This window comes from Nerophis lumbriciformis, linkage group LG27 (genome assembly GCF_033978685.3).
Source record: "Nerophis lumbriciformis linkage group LG27, RoL_Nlum_v2.1, whole genome shotgun sequence".
NCBI lineage: Eukaryota > Metazoa > Chordata > Actinopteri > Syngnathiformes > Syngnathidae > Nerophis > Nerophis lumbriciformis.
Genome location: NC_084574.2, coordinates 29,886,737 through 29,906,441, shown reverse-complemented (window position 1 = coordinate 29,906,441; position 19,705 = coordinate 29,886,737). Strand labels below are relative to the sequence as shown.

At 41.3% G+C, this 19,705-nt stretch overlaps 1 protein-coding gene across 2 annotated transcripts in view; it reads left to right on the top strand.

The window, feature by feature from the left end:
• Positions 1–19,705, top strand: part of grk4 (G protein-coupled receptor kinase 4) — a 174,410-nt gene that overhangs the window by 88,010 nt on the left and 66,695 nt on the right. For both annotated transcript variants that reach the window (XM_061988186.1, XM_061988187.1), the window contains exon 3: positions 13,823–13,935. In XM_061988186.1, the coding sequence (XP_061844170.1) occupies positions 13,823–13,935 (113 nt within the window). The remainder of the gene's footprint in view (positions 1–13,822; positions 13,936–19,705) is intronic.

The window sequence follows — 19,705 nt, the reverse complement described above, 5'->3', positions numbered from 1 at the left end:
CTCCGCTACTTTTATCTACATTCAGCTCGCTACTCGCTACTAATTTTTATCGATCTGTTAATGCACGCTTTGTTTGTTTTGGTTTGTCAGACAGACCTTCATAGTGCCTGCGTTTCAACAAATACAGTCACTGGTGACGTTCACTCCGTTCCACCAATCAGATGCAGTCACTGGTGACGTTGGACCAATCAAACAGAGCCAGGTGGTTACATGACCTGACTTAAACAAGTTGAAAAACGTATTCGGGTGTTACCATTTAGTGGTCAATTGTACGGAATATGTACTGTACTGTGCAATCTACTAATAAAAGTTCTAATCAATCAATCAAAAATGTGAAGGAAAAAATACCCTTTTTTTATTTCAACCGTACATCCCGTCAAAAGCCTAAAGACTGACTGCACAGTTCCTGTCTTCACAATAAAAGTGCCGCTCCATCGCGCCTGCGCTTTCAAAATAAGAGTCTCCGAAAGAGTTTAGTCAGTTCTCTGATTATTTTAAACTGTTTCAGAATACATTATTAAAAGCTATTTTTAACATTTTAAAAACAAAATTCAAAGATTATTTAATTAATTTTATGGCTGAATCAAAAGAAATTCCATAAATTAGAAAACAAATGTTCAAGAAGAAGTGAAAATATAAAATAATGTTATGGTTGGATGTTATTGCTGGTGGACCAGTTCTGGCTGAAAGATGTGATTATGGTGTTTGTTGTCTTATTATTTATTTGGGTCACATTTTGTATTACCCTGTATTGTGTTTATGTGGTATGAAATAACCTTCATCAGCGCGCGACATTTTTTTATCCACTTCTTCCTCAGTAAATCTTGATACATATTGATGATGACCCGCCCTGCTGTACTTCTGATTGGCTCTGAGCATTTTTCAGCATTTTTCGCCTGACCAATCAGAAAGAAGGGGCCGTCTAAGCATACCCGCCCCCAAAGTGCAAAAAAGAAACATGACAGCGCGAGCAGAGATGCCAGGAGTACACAGAGAGCGCGCAGAAAGGCGTCGCGCGCGCAGAAAGGCAATGCGCGCGCACAGAAAGGTACCGCGCGCGCGCAAAAAGGCACCACGCGCGCGCAAAAGGGTGTCGCGCGCGCGCACGAAGTGGAGAATCAGCGCGTGATAACAGTTTTTATGCGCTCGGATTTTTGGCACTAATGTGACGCCATAGAGAAGACGCTGCCGAAGGTGAGCCACGTAAATAAGACCGCCCACAAAACGGCGCATCCGGAAGCGACTGTCAGAAAGCGGCTTGAAGATGATCTGTAAAACATCATCTATGCAACATTTTGACCGAAGAACCACCATTACATGTTATGTAGATTTAGAAAAAAATTATAATAATATGACTCCTTTAATGCGCCCTATAATCCAGTGCACCTTTTATATGAAAAAAGATCGAAAATAGCCCATTCATCGGCAGTGCGCCTTATAATCCGGTGCGCCCTATGGTCCGGAAAATACGGTACAATTTAAATGTTTCCAGTCCGATGATTAAAACACAAATAGCTCACTTCTCCTTTCTTTTTGTTCAAGTAGCTTGCATACAGTGATTAAAGTTTTAGATCCCTGCCTTAGACTTTGTGATCATATGAGTGAGTTAGACTAATAAGCAGTGTGCTGTAGAACATAGGGAATGATGGGTAATAAGCTGTGCAGCTGGAAGAGTGGTCACAAAGATTTGATTTATTATTGCAGGTTGTTCTGTAGCTGTCACCCGTTCATCCTGCGCTTCCTCTTCAACGCTCTGCACGCAAGTGTGCATGCTTTCATAAGTCTGTGTGGCCTATTTTTCTTTTTATATGGATGAAATGTGTGTGTTTTTGTCAGATAGTGGCATGTTGGGTCGTCCAGTGGATGTATGGCTCTCATGGACATGAATTAGTCTTAATAAATGTGGCCTGCTGTGCAGGAAGCATACGCGCAAACACAATTTTCTGTATTACTCACGAGCAATCATTGCAACAATTTGTAAACGAGGAAAGCCAATTGACTTTTGTAAGAAGATTGTGCATGTACTGTGATGTCATTCTTTTATGGTGGTTTGTAATTACAACATTACTTGATTATGTTTACCGCCGATTAACCACTTTGGATGATGGTTGGTAATGTCAATAATCTGAAGTTATTTCCTCCGTCAGGAGGTTATGTAATCTTTGCAGTTGCTTTGTCGGTTAGTTACTTAGTTATTCAGGTGATTAGTTAGTAAGTAAGGACAGGGTTTCCCCTAGATTGCCAAGATACTTGTGGTGGTGGGAGCGTGGTCAATATGACGTCATCATATTATTTGTTATGATGCATATATTTTCTTTTGAAAGGCAAAAATGTACAGTACAGGCAAAAAGTTTGGACACACCTTCTCATTCAATGCGTTTTCTTTATTTTCATGACTATTTACATTGTAGATTGTCACTGAAGGCATCAAAACTATGAATGAACACATGTGGAGTTATGTACTTAACAAAAAAAGGTGAAATAACTCAAAGCATGTTTTATATTCTAGTTTCTTCAAAATAGCCATCCTTTGCTCTGATTACTGCTTTGCACACTCTTGGCATTCTCTCGATGAGCTTCAAGAGGTTGTCACCCGAAATGGTTTTCACTTCACAGGTGTGCTTGAAGCTCATCGAGAGAATGCCAAGAGTGTGCAAAAACAGTACTGAATCCATCCTTGGATTCAGTACCCCCCTATGCAACTGGCTGCTTGACTTCCTCACAGACAGACCCCAATCTGTGAGAGTGGGCATTAACACCTCCAGTGCCATCTCTCTGAGCACCGGCTCCCCCCAGGGCTGCGTCCTGAGTCCGCTGCTGTTCACGTTGATGACCCATGACTGCTGCGCCAGGTCCACTACTAACCACATTGTGAAGTATGGGGACGACACAACAGTAGTGGGCCTCATCCGTGACAACAACGACATGGACTACAGGGAGGAGGTGAACCATCTGGTTGACTGGTGCAGAACCAACAACTTGGTCCTGAACGCCGACAAGACCAAGGAGATCATCGTCAGGAAGCACCAGTCCAGCCACGCTCCACTCTTCATCAACGGCACAGCGGTGGAGATGGTAAGCAGCACCAAGTTCCTGGGGGTGCAGATAACTGACAATATGACCTGGTCCCTACACACCGGAGCTCTTGTAAAACGAGCTCAGCAGCGCATGCACTTTTTGCGTCGGATGAAATGAGCACAGCTCTCTCCCCCTATTCTCACCACATTCTACAGAGGCACTATAGAGAGCCTGCTGACCAACAGCATCTCTGTCTGGACTGGAGCCTGCAGTGCCTCAGACTGGAAGTCTCTCCAGAGAGTGGTGAGGACGGCGGAAAAGATCATCAGGACTCCTCTTCCTCCTATCCAGGAGATCGCAAAAAGCCGCTGCCTGACCAGGGCTCAGAAAATCTGCAAAGACTCCTCCCACCCCCACCAAGGACTGTTTTCACTGCTGGACTCAAGAAAGAGGTTCCGCAGCCTTCGAAGCAGAACCTCCAGGTTCTGTAACAGCTTCTTCCCTCAGGTTGTAAGGCTCTTGAACGCATCATAATTATCCCCTCAACTCCCCCCAAAATGGATTAACTCGCTGGAATAAAAAATGACAATATAACATACATCCATAAACGTGGATGCATATGAAAAAGTGCAATATATTTATCTGTACAGTAACCTTCATCCATCCATCCATCTTCTTCCGCTTATCCGAGGTCGGGTCGCGGGGGCAGCAGCCTAAGCAGGGAAGCCCAGACTTCCCTCTCCCCAGCCACTTCGTCCAGCTCCTCCCGGGGGATCCTGAGGCGTTCCCAGGCCAGCCGGGAGACATAGTCTTCCCAACGTGTCCTGGGTCTTCCCCGTGGCCTCCTACCGGTCGGACGTGCCCTAAACACCTCCCGAGGGAGGCGATCGGGTGGCATCCTGACCAGATGCCCGAACCACCTCATCTGGCTCCTCTCGATGTGGAGGAGCAGCGGCTTTACTTTGAGCTCCCCCCGGATGACAGAGCTTCTCACCCTATCTCTAAGGGAGAGCCCTGCCACCCGGCGGAGGAAACTCATTTCGGCCGCTTGTACCCGTGATCTTGTCCTTTCGGTCATAACCCAAAGCTCATGACCATAGGTGAGGATGGGAACGTAGATCGACCGGTAAATTGAGAGCTTTGCCTTCCGGCTCAGCTCCTTCTTCACCACAACGGATCGATACAGCATCCGCATTACTGAAGATGCCGCACCGATCCGCCTGTCGATCTCACGATCCACTCTTCCCTCACTCGTGAACAAGACTCCGAGGTACTTGAACTCCTCCACTTGGGGCAGGGTCTCCTCCCCAATCCGAAGATGGCATTCCACCCTTTTCCGGGCAAGAACCGTGGACTCGGACTTGGAGGTGCTGATTCTCATCCCAGTCGCTTCACACTCGGCTGCGAACCGATCCAGCGAGAGCTGAAGATCCTGGCCAGATGAAGCCATCAGGACCACATCATCTGCAAAAAGCAGAGACCTAATCCTGCAGCCACCAAACCAGATCCCCTCAACGCCTTGACTGCGCCTAGAAATTCTGTCCATAAAAGTTATGAACAGAATCGGTGACAAAGGGCAGCCTTGGCGGAGTCCAACCCTCACTGGAAACGTGTCCGACTTACTGCCGGCAATGCGGACCAAGCTCTAACACTGATCATACAGGGAGCGGACCGCCAAAATCAGACAGTCCGATACTCCATACTCTCTGAGCACTCCCCACAGGACTTCCCGAGGGACACGGTCGAATGCCTTCTCCAAGTCCACAAAACACATGTAGACTGGTTGGGCAAACTCCCATGCACCCTCAAGGACCCTGCCGAGAGTATAGAGCTGGTCCACAGTTCCACGACCAGGACGAAAACCACACTGTTCCTCCTGAATCCGAGGTTCGACTACCCGGCGTAGCCTCCTCTCCAGTACACCTGAATAGACCTTACCGGGAAGGCTGAGGAGTGTGATCACATGATAGTTAGAACACAGCCTCCGGTTCCCCTTCTTAAAGAGAGGAACCACCACCCCGGTCTGCCAATCCAGAGGTACCGCCCCCGATGTCCACGCGATGCTGCAGAGTCTTGTCAACCAAGACAGCCCCACAGCATCCAGAGCCTTAAGGAACTCCGGGCGGATCTCATCCACCCCTTGCCACCGAGGAGCTTTTTAACTACCTCAGCAACCTCAGCTCCAGAAATAGAAGAGCCCACCACAGATTCCCCAGGCACTGCTTCCTCATAGGAAGACGTGTTGGTGGGATTGAGGAGGTCTTCGAAGTATTCCCTCCACCGATCCACAACATCCGCAGTCGAGGTCAGCAGAACACCATCCTCACCATACACGGTGTTGATAGTGCACTGCTTCCCCTTCCTGAGGCGGCAGATGGTGGTCCAGAATCGCTTCGAAGCCGTCCGGAAGTCGTTTTCCATGGCTTCCCCGAACTCCTCCCATGTCCGAGTTTTTGCCTCCGCAACCGCTGAAGCCGCACACCGCTTGGCCTGTCGGTACCTGTCCGCTACCTCAGGAGTCCTATGAGCCAAAAGAACCCGATAGGACTCCTTCTTCAGCTTGACGGCATCCCTCACCGCCGGTGTCCACCAACGGGTTCTAGGATTACCGCCACGACAGGCACCAACTACCTTGCGGCCCCAGCTCCAATCAGCTGCCTCGACAATAGAGGCGCGGAACATGGTCCACTCGCACTCAATGTCCAGCACCTCCCTCGTGACTGTACAGTAACCTATTTATTTATTTATATATGCACCTTATTGCTTTTTTATGCTGCACTACTATGAGCTAATGCAACGAAACTTCGTACTTATCTGTACTGTAAAGTTCAAATTTGAATGACAATAAAAAGGAAGTCTAAGTCTAAGTCTATTTCTGGTTACAGCTGCTGCAAGCCTTTCTCTCCTTCGAAGCCGCCACTGTCATCTTTCATACCAGTGTGTAACCTTAGCAGCATGGGTTGACAAATAAGCAGAAAACAGGGGAAAATAAAATGTTATAGGAACTCACGTAAGTGTTCCACCACTCGTGTCTCCGACTGCTCGCCAAAACGCTCTTCAGCGCAAACGTCGTAGTGCCATCAGGCACATGAACAATAACAAGATCTAATAGCTCAGTTACAGCTCTTTTTATTACCTATATTCCGTGTTATGTGTTTTATGTTGCACGATTGCACGATTGCACCAAGAAATGTTCCTAGTTTGTGAACCCGTTCTCAAACAATAGCAATAAAAACTATTCTGATTCTGATTCTGATTCAAATGTCCCACAAACTACAAAAGGCCAAAATGCTTGTTCTTTTCCTTTTTTAATCTTTGATGCGCAATAATTCCTTTGAGAAAATGTTGACTTTGATTGCACAGAATATGCATGTTCTTCGGTAAACACTGCATCCCATGTGTCATATGACTCACGATTTGCTAATGTTTTGCCCTAACTATAGCCAATCGTGACTCATCATACGTAAACCAGCCAATCATCATGGATGTTCTCCATATCTATGGATGTTCTCATTAATCCAGGTCATTGTATTTTCTCCGTATTGTTGTGTTTTTTTCCCCCCTGGATTTGCAGTCCATTTGCTCTCGTTGTAGCGTTTGAAGGACACTACCTCATTACATGGGTCTAAAAATAGCTAAGCTACAGGAATCACTACTGGTTCAAAAAGGAGCGACACTATTGCCACGCTACTGGGAAACACGTGCAAACCTGATAGCACATGCAAAGCTGATCTACTAAACGCGTGCAAAGTCGTACGTCTGTTAAGTAATCACAATAAGGCGTGTAATCAATTTTGTGTCTCTGTCTTCATTAATAAACAAAATATATGCTGATCATCCAAACGCCCACAATACTGGGAGGAGAAAATGCAAATATAATTATTTAGCTCACACAATGTGATTTATCAACACTCATCACCGTTTTGCGAGCACTTTTTTGCATTTTATTTAGTGTGTGAATTTTTACCACAGCTCTATAAGTTGAAAAACTTATAGGGCTGCGAATTTTTGGGTGTCCCACGATTTGATTCAATATCGATTCTTGGGGTCACGATTCAATTATAAATCCATCCATCCATTTTCTACCGCTTATTCCCTTGGGGGTCGCGGGGGGCGCTGGAGCCTATCTCAGCTACAATCGGGCGGAAGGCGGGGTACACCCTGGACAAGTCGCTACCTCAATTCAACGCGATTCTCGATTCAAAAATGATATTTTTCCGATTCAAAACAGTTCTCTATTCATTCAATACATAGGATTTCAGCAGGATCTACCCCAGTCTGCTGACATGCAAGCAGAGTAGTAGATTTTTGTAAAAAGCTTTTACAATTGTAAAGGACAATGTTTTGTCAACTGATTGCAATAATGTAAATTTGTTTTAACTATTAAATGAACCAAAAATTTTCACTTATTTTATCTTTGTGAAAATATTGGACACAGTGTGTTGTCAAGCTTATGAGATGTGATGCAAGTGTAAGCCACTGTGACACTATTGTTCATTTTTATATTTTATTTTTTATTTTTTTTATAAATGTCTAATGATAATGTCAATGAGGGATTTTTAATCACTGCTATGTTGAAATTGTAACTAATATTGATACTGTTGTTGATAATATTAATTTTAGTTTCACTACTTTTGGATTGTTCTGTGTCGTGTTTGTGTCTCCTCTCAATTGCTCTTTTTATTGCAGTTCTGAGTGTTGCTGGGTCGGGTTTGGTTTTGGAATTGGATTGCATTTTTATGGTATTGCTGTGTATTATTTTGTTGGATTGATTAATAAAAAATTAAAAAATCGATTTTTGAAAAATGAGAATCGATACTGAATCGTACAACGTAAGAATCGCGATTTGAATTCGAATCGATTTTTTCCCACACCCCTAAAAACGTATTCGGGTGTTACCATTTAGTGGTCAATTGTACGGAATATGTGGATACTGTGCAATCTACTAATAGAAGTTTCAATCAATCAATCAAAGCGTGTCAGAAGGACGTGCAAATTGACAGTTCCACACACGGCTGCAGGATCAGTGCTCGCACCGCAAAGACAGACGATGGACAGATGAGATTCCTCTCCTACGTGTGTGTGTCAACATTTTGGACGGACAGACATAAAAAATGCTGGACATATTGTCTATTCAGGAACTTTCTTTAATAATTTTATAGCTGCTGGATGACTTAAAGGGCTGATTACAAATTATTTAATTGATGCGTTTTGGTGTCTGCTGGCGTTTATATATTACATATATTACTAAAATATATCTTCTAACATGAAAAAACGTCTTAAATTGTACATTTGTCATTGTGTCATTCCAGACGCAAGAATACACTTGTGATGTGATCCACAGCCTCGCGCACAGAAATAAGTGTCATTGTGCAAATGTTTTTGTTGTCCAGATAGCAATTAAAAAAAAGTGTTACAGATTATAGATGTGTGCTGCTGGTTCCAACAAATCGCACACAGGTAGAAGCGTGATAACATGAATGTGCAGACAATGAAAATCTCCGCAAATTGTCAGGTAAATAGGGCAGTCTGCACCACTTTTCAATTGCAAACACAGTGTTAGTAGATCAATTTTATTTTTTGCACACGCTGTATAGCACGTGGTATTTGGATCTTAGTAAATCAGGTCTGTGTATTTTATAAGTGTTTCGTTCAGACATTCTGCCTTTATTTATTGACAAATTATCACAGTACAGTATTAAGACAGTGACCACACCGTTTGAGTAGAGAGATTTGCTTAGTACATAGAGCACAATTGAAATGTTGCCAGTCATATTAATAAAATAAAAATATCTCACCTCTTTGTTTTTGTCAAAGTAGTTTTCTTACAGATGAAAGTTGGAGACTGCTTTATCATTGAGCTGCACACTGAATGTATATTTAAACAGGACAGACTTCTGTTACAGATGTGTTTAAGTTAAGCAGAAAACATCTGTATTTAAGAAAAATTAATATTTTATTTTGTTATTTTTGCCGTAAAAAAATATTAATGAACAATTCGTTTTCCATATATTCATATTACTCCAAAACCTCCACATTTAATTAAATTATGCATGAGTCAATTTGTATAAAAATATGTGTAGATTGTAGTGTTGTCCCGATACCAATATTTTGGTACCGATACCAAATTTATTTAGATACTTTTCTAAATAAAGGGGACAACAAAAAATTGCATTATTGGCTTTATTTTTACAAAACATCTTAGGGTACATTAAACATATGTTTCTTATTGCAATTTTGTCCTTAAATAAAATAGTGAACATACAAGACAACTTGTCTTTTATTAGTAACTAAGCAAACAATGGCTCCTAATTTAGCTGCTGACGTAAGCAGGAACATATTGTGTCATTTATCATTCTATTATTGAGGACAAGTGGTAGACAATTAATTATTAATCTACTTGTTCATTTACTGTTAATATCTGCTTACTTTCTCTTTTAACTTGTTCTATCTACACTTCTGTTAAAATGTAATAATCATTAATTCTTCTGTTGTTGGGATGTTTTTAGTTTTGGATGATACCACAAATTTGGGTATCAATCCGATACCAAGTCATTACAGGATCATACATTGGTCATATTCAAAGTCCTCATGTGTCCAGGGACGTATTTACTGAGTTTATAAACATAATATACATTTAAAAAAAAACGAAAGAAGATGTTGTGATGCCAAAAAATATTGACGTAGTCATAGTAGTATCGACTACATACGCTCCTGTACCTGGTGTCATTACAGTGGATGTCAGGTGTAGATCCACCAATGGCGTTTGTTTACATTTTGACGCCGGTGAGCTACGGTGTGTAGTGAAGCATGTTTAGCTATTCCTCGTCCTGCAGGTCTGATACTTGTAAGAAACGTACTTTATTTGTCGCCATGGAGGCGAGGATTAGTGATTTAGAAGTAGCTAAAACACTGCAGACTGCGGATGGACGTTAGCAGCTAGCTAGCTAGCCATGTCTTAAAGCACCTCTTCCTGAGGGTGTTTCAGTGTTATAACTTCACCTTTATAGTTAGTTTTTAAGCCAAAATGCATCCGTTTTCCCTTTTCTGTCTACACACTGTGTCTGCTTGTAAGTACTCTGCCTCTATTCAACTTGTATGGATAGTGCAAAACTCCTCCTGAAGTTACACAGCAGGGCGTGTCATGTATTTTTGTTTGCAGGAATTTGTATATTACACATTTTAATGCTGACCTCATGATGCTGTGATCCAGATTGTTATTGTGTGTATACTACAGCCTATGTTGTTAATGTAAATATTAATTTTATTTCTGAAGTTGTGAGCCACATTATTAGACACAAACTGTTTGCACTTCTCGTTGCGGCTACACTTGAGGTAGGAATGTAATGATATAAAAAAATTTGGTAACACTTTAGTATGGGGAACATATTCACCATTAATTAGTTGCTTATTAAAGTAACAAAGACTTAATTTAAAGTTATTTGGACACTAGGGGAACATATAAGGGTTAGTTAGGGTTAGGGTTACTAATAAGCAATAATTCTGAGGTTATTGAGGGAAGACTCTTAGTTAATGGCTTACTGGTTGTATAATAAGGCCATGCAGAATAAGGCATTAATAAGTACTTAATAATGACTAATTAAGAGCCAATATGTTACTAATTAATGGTGAATATGTGTTCCCCATACTAAAGTGTTACCAAAAATGTGTATCACAGTTATTGTCACCAAAGTTATCTCGGTTATCATTATTATCATGTTATTGTTGAATGTGGTCAAAAAGTACTACACTGAAATCTTTTTTTTTTAGAAATAGACACAATATACTTTCTTGGCAAAATAAACAATCATTGTTCTATTTTTTTTACTTGGCTCTGAATTTTATATTTGTACTTGTGTTAATGTTAGCTTGCTAGCTAGCTTAAATGTTAACGCTTGTGGGTCCATAAGTTTAACAAAGTGTAACTATCAATAACAGTTTTTCGATTATTTTAATTTAATTTGATAATATTAACCGTTGGGGAGTTTTTCCGCTGTTATCTGTAACGGTACAGTGAAGAAGAAGACGGCACTGAGACAGGGGCGTCGATTAAATGGGAACGTGTTTATTAACACAAAGGTATGACGTGTGTATTTAATCCAAATACGTGGTGTGTAACTATGTGATGCGTTTAGCTGGTGAGGGTTAGCAGAAAGTGTTGAATGTGCGTGTTGTGAGAGATGCGGAAGTCCAGAGAGGACAATGCAGGCTCGGAGGTCAAGGGCAGGAGCGAGGCGTCAGGGTCCGTGGACAGGCGAGAGGTCAAGGGCAGGAGCGAGGCGTCAGGGTCCGTGGACAGGCGAGAGGTCGAGATCCGGGAAGGCAGCAAGAAGTCCAGTGGGAATCCGGGGAAACGAGACGCACAGCTCGAAGCCGGAAAGCAGAGGGAAACTGCGGGACCACGAAACAGGACACAACACGATGAGCACAGAGGAGGGGAAACACAGGGAGCGAGGAAATACTTAGGCAGAGAGCTAGAGACGTGTGGGGCTTACTGTACTGGTACAAGTAGCTACGTTCTGGCACTGGAACGCAGGACGCCCTGGTTTAAGTAGGAAGTGGAGTCCTCATCAGCGTTAGGTGTGTGTATTGCAGAGTGAGTGCAGCCGGGGGCGCGGCCGTGGCAAGAGAGGAACGTCCGTGGGCGTGTCCAGAGGAGCGCAAACATGAATGTGTGGCGGCAGGTGCTTGAGCCGTAACATTATCATTATTACCGTTTATCGTTGGTAGCCTATAAGCCTAATATTAATTTCAGCATTAATTATTTCTCAAGTTAATATATTGTGATCGAAACAATATTGCCAATGCATAGTTAGTTGTCTCATGCATATGGAATATAGACACTTGCTGTGGCATTTTGGATGTAATATGTGGTTATTAGCAGGCGCATGGGCGTTGTCCGTTGCAGTCTCTGTCACCTTTGCACAGGAAACACTTTCACCATTGTTGCTTATGTTAGTCTTAACTATTGTGTTGAATATTCTTTGGTCAAATTAAGGTACCGTATTTTTCGGACTATAAGTCGCAGTTTTTTTCATTGTTTGGCCGGGGGTGCAACTTATACTCAGGAGCGACTTATGTGTGAAATTATTAACACATTAGCGTAAAATATCAAATAATATTATTTAGCTCATTCACGTAAGACACTAGACGTATAAGATTTCATGGGATTTAGCGATTAGGAGTGACAGATTGTTTGGTAAACATATAGCATGTTCTATATGTTATAGTTATTTGAATGACTCTTACCATAATATGTTACGTTAACATACCAGGCACGTTCTCAGTTGGTTATTTATGCGTCATATAATGTACACTTATTCAGCCTGTTGTTCACTATTCTTTATTTATTTTAAATTGCCTTTCAAATGTCTATTCTTGGTGTTGGGTTTTATCAAATAAACTTCCCCAAAAAATGCGACTTATACTCCAGTGCGACTTATATATGTGTTTTTCCTTCTTTATTATGCATTTTCGGCAGGTGCGACTTATACTCCGGAGCGACTTATACTCCGAAAAATACGGTAAAACTACTTGTATATCTAACATGCTTGTGCTGTGTATCAAAACTGCTTTTACTGAAAATAGATAATATTTTTGAGACCAAAATATATTAAAAAAACACCAGCACTGGCGAGCATACAGTGTGTTACCATTAGTGCAGGGGTGTCAAACTCATTTTAGCTCAGGGGACGCATGGAGGAAAATCTGTGCACAGTAAAGTTTAGATCCATGAAGGAAAGAAGAAAGTGAATGAATGTTTATAACTGAATACATTTACATATACATAAACATGTGTTTTTTTTGTATACTTTTTTTAATTAATTAACGTTTATGACAACCTTTTTCCAAAACACAATATAGAATGTGAGATATAACAGGATAATGCATACATTTATCATTTGTTTTCAAAACGCTTACAAAAAAGTGGGACCCCAAAAATTTACTGTGGAACCCCCTTTTTATGACTTGATGGGGTCCCTGGGACCCCATTTTGAAAATTCCTAGCGCCAACACTGATGGAGTATTGGTGCGTGCAAATCAGCAGCAGGCGGCTGTGGCCTGCGGGCCGGTTCTAATATTAATCAAATATCATCCCGGGAGCCATAGATAATTAATTCAAGGCCTGCGGGCTGGATCTGGCCAGTGGGCCTTGATTTTGACACCACGGATCTACAAAGATGCAAATAATTGCTATTGCGACATCCAGTGGACACATTTAGAACAGCTGTTTCTTTCATTTAAACATTTCAGGTTAATTTTTATACTTAGCAAACTCATCCCGCGGGCTGGATAAAACCTGTTCGCGGGCCTTATCTGGCCCTCGGGCTGTACGTTTGACACCACTGCATTAGTGGTTTCAATAAACAGATTAAGAATTATTTAATTTTTTCCGCAATTTGAACCAAAATTATCGCCTCAATTGGCATTTATGACAGTCACTTACGGTTGTCTCACACACAAACACACAAAAGCACACAAACACACAAAAGCAGTCCCAGAGAAACAACCAAAGACTAAAAGATTTTAGCAGTGCAATCATACGCTCTTTTAAACTTAGATTTTGTAACAATCTTACTGATCTACTGCGTATGTGTGTTACGTGCTCGGAGCATTCTCCTGCAAATGCGGGTTTATTACATTAGTCTTCATTTAACCAAAGCCCACCTGTGACTTTTGCTTTATTTGAATTTTGCATTTTCATTTGGACATTATGCACAAACTGAAGCTGTTTGTTCATAATGTTGATGTTCAATTCTCCCTGTGTACTCATCTTTTTCCTTGTCATCTCTCCTTCTTTTAGAGAGAGACTATACCAGTCTGTGCGAGAAGCAGCCCATTGGTCGACTTCTATTTCGTCAGTACTGTGACACTAGGCCAGAGCTGAAGCGCTGCATCGAGTTCATGGACGCTGTGGTAAGTTTTTGTACATGCTCCTTTTCCTGTTTTCCTTTCACATAGGGCTGCACGATTATGAGGAAAACTCTAATTGCGCTTTTTCTCTTCAAAATTGTGATTGCAATTTGGGATTTTTATATTTTTCACATAAAAATGCACAAAACTGCGAAAATAGTTAGTGAAGAAAGACATGTTACTTTTAGACTGTCAATCAACATATTCTTGTCTTAAGGTGCCCCACATTAGAACAATATGCAAAAATGTACTTTAAAAAATATTTGTCTTAATGCAGACAGACTCAGAGCTTTTGTCTACATCGCTTTTGTGTACGTCATACTCTTACACTGAAGAAATTACCTTTAAAAACTATACAGTGTTTATAATGCAATTTAATCATAATATACAATAAAAATACAAGTAACCATTTAAAAGGATATCAACTTGTATTTCTCAGTGCTGTAGAATTGTTTACCATTGTACTGTAATTGGAAAGTAAATAGTGTATTTTTCGGACTGTAAGGCGCACTTAAAATCTTTTTTTTTCCTCAAAACTCGACAGTGCGCCTTATAACCCGGTGCGCCTAATGCACGGAATAATTCTGTTTTTACTTACCGACGTCGAAGCAATTTTATTTGGTACATGGTGTAAAGATAAGTGTGACCAGTAGATGGCAGTCAAACATAATAGATATGTGTAGACTGCACTATTATGGCAATGTGACTCAAGTAAACAACACCAAGAGTTTATATGTTCCATTGAAAATATAGAACATTACACACGGTGCTCATAAATCTATCAAAATGTTTTAGTACGATTTTGGTAAGCGATGAAGCTGCACCGCTTGATGGATTGTCGGCGCATTAAACATATGAGTATTATTATGGTGTGTGTATAAGGTAATAAATATTATCTGGCGTTTTGTTTCGCAATATTATGCAAAAGCAACTTTTCTTACCTTCTGGTACCTGCTGATCTGTATTTGGGATCTGCATAAATCCTGAAAAATTGCGCGCGTCCACCTTTGTAGTCCGTGGGACGCCGTAGTCGATACGCTTTTACCTTTTCTCTATCTTCTTGTTATGGGACATTCATCCTCCGCTGTTGCCATTTATAATATAAATTAGTTTAAAGTTCTTACTTATATCTGTGAAAGCGCTAAAACATACCGGTGTAGTGAGTTTACATTAATCACTCAAGGAACTTTAGTTATTAGAGAGTTCCGGTCAGACGTTTTTTCACGGGACACGGCCTTGTTGTTGTTTACGGATGAGGAGATGCTGCTCCGTATTGATTTAATTAAAGTCTGAATGTCATTAAAACAGCTAGCTCCATCTTTTAACACTTCTTCCACTCCCGTCCTTGCACGCTACACCACTACAACAAAGATGACGGGGAGAAGACGCTGCCGAAGGTGAGCCTTGTAAATAAGACCGCCCACAAAACGGCACATCCTGAAACGACTGTCAGAAAGCGGCTTGAAGATGATCTGTAAAACATAATCCATGCAACATTTTGACCAAAGAACCACCATTACATGTTATGTAGACCACAAGGAAGTGTTTTCAATTTAGAACAATAAGATAATATGACTCCTTTAATGCGCCCTATAATCTGGTGCGCCTTATATATGAAAAAAGATCGAAAATAGACCATTGATCAGCAGTGCGCCTTACAATCCGGTGCGCCCTATGGTACGGAAAATACGGTAACTGTATTCCAAATAAATAAACAAACAAAAAATAAAGTAGACTCAGTTCTGTAAGCAGAAATGTCACTTTTTAAAGTGTGTTTCTTTTCCAGTTAGAAAAAAGAGGTCAGACGTTGTCTTTTTGTTTATTGCCACCACGTGATCACGACACTCTCGTTCGTTCGTCTGTGTTGATATCGCCCATCTGATTTGAAGCTGAAAAATTACCACAACAGGACTTTTACTTACATTTTTGTTTGCGGCACTTCTCAACGGCGAGTCTCAAGTAGGAAGGCTGTCTGTCTGTTCCTCCTGTGTTTGTATAGCTGGCGCCGAGCTCTACCCCCCACTGAGACAAAGATTGTGGAGGCCTGCAAAGAGGGCTCACTGCATTCAGTTAATTCTACTGTTAAATACATGCGCTCAGGATCTGAGAGCAATGCACATAATAAGACATCTTTCTTCCTGTTTGAAGCGAAAGACGAAAAATCGTAAAGTTCAACGATTCTGATGGGCCAACATGTCTGTTAGTCCACTGTTTTTCAACCACTGTGCATCGGCACACTAGTGCCATGAGATACGGTTTGGTGTGCCGTGGGAGATGATCTAATTTCACCTATTTGGGTTAAAAATATTTTTTTCAAACCAGTAATTATACTCTGCAAATGATGTGTTGTTGTTGAGTGTCGGTGCTGTCTCGAGCTCGGCAGAGTAACCGTGTAATACTCTTCCATATCATTAGGTGGCAGCCGGTAGCTAATTGCTTTGTAGATGTCGGGAATAGCGGGAGGCAGTGTGCAGGTAAAAAGGTGTCTAATGCTTAAACCAAAAATAAACAAAAGGTGAGTGCCCCTAAGAAAAGGCATTGAAGTTTAGGGAAGGCCATGCAGAACAAAACTAAAACTGAACTGGCTACAAAGTAAACAGACCGAATGCTGGACGACAGCAAAGACTTACTGTGGAGCAAAGACGGCGTCCACAAAGTACATCCGAACATGACATGACAATCAACAATGTCCCCACAAAGAAGGATACAAACAACTGAAATATTCTTGATTGCTAAAACAAAGTAATATTGCTCAAAGGAAGACATGAAACTGCAACAGGAAAATACCAAAAAAAGAGAAAAAGCCACCAAAATAGGAGCGCAAGACAACAACTAAAACACTACACACAGGAAAACAGCAACAAACTCCAAATAAGTCACGGCGTGATGTGACAGGTCATGACAGTACACCTAATTTGAGAAAAGAGCTATAGTGATGCATGGTTGATTATGGTTTAAAGTCATATCCAACAATTGCGACTTTTTACTGTCAACTGAGTTTAGTTTTTTAATGTTTTCTGCTGGTGGTGTGCCTCCGGATTTTTTCAACGCAAAAAATGTGCCTTGGCTCAAAAAAGGTTGAAAAACACTGTGTTAGTCAAATGCCGGTGACGGCGGAGAAAAAAACAAACTCTTGCAGTTTACCTTATCTCACTAATTAAAACTCTGATTTCGATTAATCGTGTAGCCCAACTTTCAAACAATTTCTTTGGTCTTTTCGTTTGTATGTTCCAACATGACTATGTTCCTTGCCTGTAGGATGAAGAGGGCTCTGTCCCTTTTTGGTTTTGGCAATAACATTGGGTGTTAGGTGTGGGGGGGTTGGGTCAATGAAGTAGGTGATTAGTGACATAGACAGGCTGTCAGAGTGCAGACCCCTCCTCTTCCTTTATGCACTCATCCATGAGGTCAAGCCCACGTCAGCCCGGGGAGCAAGCAAACACAGGCCCAAGATTGTGTCTCGGCCCACGGAGGAATGCTGCAAAGCAAAACAGGAGCAAATCACAGTTATTTAAAAAGAACACACATTAGTCTTTTTTCAAGGTTGGCATGCCCGTACTGGGATACCTGCACATTTTTAAAATTAATAATACGGACACTTCATCTAATGTATATGATGCAGTCAGTTTTCTTTCATCTGAGCTTGTTTTCAAACCAAACACTTAAGTACTGATGGCCTACAGCATGGGTGTCAAACTCTGGCCCGCAGGCCAAATTTGGCCCGCCGTGTAATTTCACTTGGCCCTTGAGGCGATATCAAATTAACACTAAAGCTGGCCCGCCGATCCTCCGAGAGTCTTCCAAACGCCAGCCAGCCAGCCCAACGAGCGCTGGCCCAGTCACATAACATGTGCGGCTTCTGCACGCACACACATCAGAATGCAATGCATACTTCATCAACAGCGATACAAGTTACACTGAGGGTAGCCGAATAAAAAACTTTAACACTGTTAGAAATATACGCCACACTGTGAATCCACACCAAACCAAAACCCTTTGCAGCACTAACTCTTCCGGGACGCTACAAGGTGTGTGTGTGTGTGTGTGTGTGTGTGTGTGTGTGTGTGTGGGGGGGGGTTTGGTGGTAGCAGGGGTGTATTTTGTAGCGTCCCGGAAGAGTTAGTGCTGCAAAGGATTCTGGGTATTTGTTCTGTTGTGTTTATGTTGTGTTACGGTGTGGATGTTCTCCTGAAATGTGTTTGTCATTCTTGTTTGGTGTGGATTCACAGTGTGGCGTATATTTCTAACAGTGTTAAAGTTTTTTATACTGCCACCCTCAGTTTAAGCTGTATCGCTGTTGATGAAGTATGCGTTGCATTCGCTCGTGTGTGCGTACAGAAGCCGCACATATCTTGTGACTGGGTCTGAACGATGTTAGAATGGATGAAAAGCGGACGTGACGATAGCTCGTAGAGTACCGGTACGTTAAAGGTTAATTTGTTCAACCTTGGCCCGCGGCTTTGTTCAGTTTTAAATTTTGGCCCACACTGTATTTGAGTTTGACACCCCTGGCCTACAGCATCTCCCTGTCTGCAGCCATATTTGTTTTTTATCAGTGCAACAGGGGTACCAATACGAACTAAAGCGCCGTCTGTGAAAATTGGGCCAAAACTAGGGTTGCCAACTGTTCTCTAAAAAAATAATCAATTTATAAACAGAATCAAAAATAGTCTATAAAAATATCAACGGATTCCATTGACTACAGCTTGTTTTAGGCTAAGCCAATCGATGCTACAGTAGCCTGGCTGATCGTTCACCTATCAAACTCATTATTCCATTGACTACAGCTTGTTTTAGGCTAAGCCAATCGATGCTACAGTAGCCTGGCTGATCGTTCACCTATCAAACTCATTATTCCATTGGCCTTGGTCATCCCTCGGCCTCAGCAAGCTAGCTGGAGTTATCCGCCTTGCTTTTGGTCTTCTGAGTCTAACGGTAACTTTTTACCCAAAGCGACAATAGACCACAGGTGTCAAACTCAAAGCCTGGGTGTCAGATCTGGCCCTTCATATTATTTTATGATATCTATAAAGCACTTAATTTTTCTTACTCAATGTATTCCTTCACTTTTGACAGAAAATGTTTATGTACTGCAGGGCGATTCAACTCACCGTACCTTCCGGTATTCAAGCCGAACCCACCAAATGTTAGAAGAAATAAATATTTTTACATATATTATCCGCACCGGACTATAAACCGCAGACCTATACTGGAGCGAAAGAGTTTGTAAATGTTTAACACAAACAGTTGTTATTTTTTTTTTTTTTTTTTCAACATTAGTTTATTGAATTTTTGCCAACACAGACACTTGTTAACGTGTTAGCACATTCGCTAATGCTAATGATGCTGTCTTGATTATATTACAATAGCAAGTACAAATAAGCTTGAAAACACTCCTACAGACATCACACATGGGAGGGTTTAGTTAGTATGAATTGTTTTAGTTATATTGTAAAACTTTCAAACGTTGCTTGGCGTGATGAATGAAGAATCATTTTGACGCTATAGACAAATAGTAGAGGAAACAGTATATACTTTCGTTGTTTGTAGTATATGCTATTATATTGTCAAACAGTATTTATTGTTTAATACTTAATTTTTCTATTTAAAAGACATGTTCCATGTAAAATTTTAGTATTTTGAGCACTGATTAAATTAATTAATTTCGATGGTCGCGGCTGATTTGAGTTATAATTGTTCTGAGTTAAAAGTTTGGTCGTGGAACAAATTGTGCTTATAAATTAAGGATCCCACCATCCATCCATCCATTTTC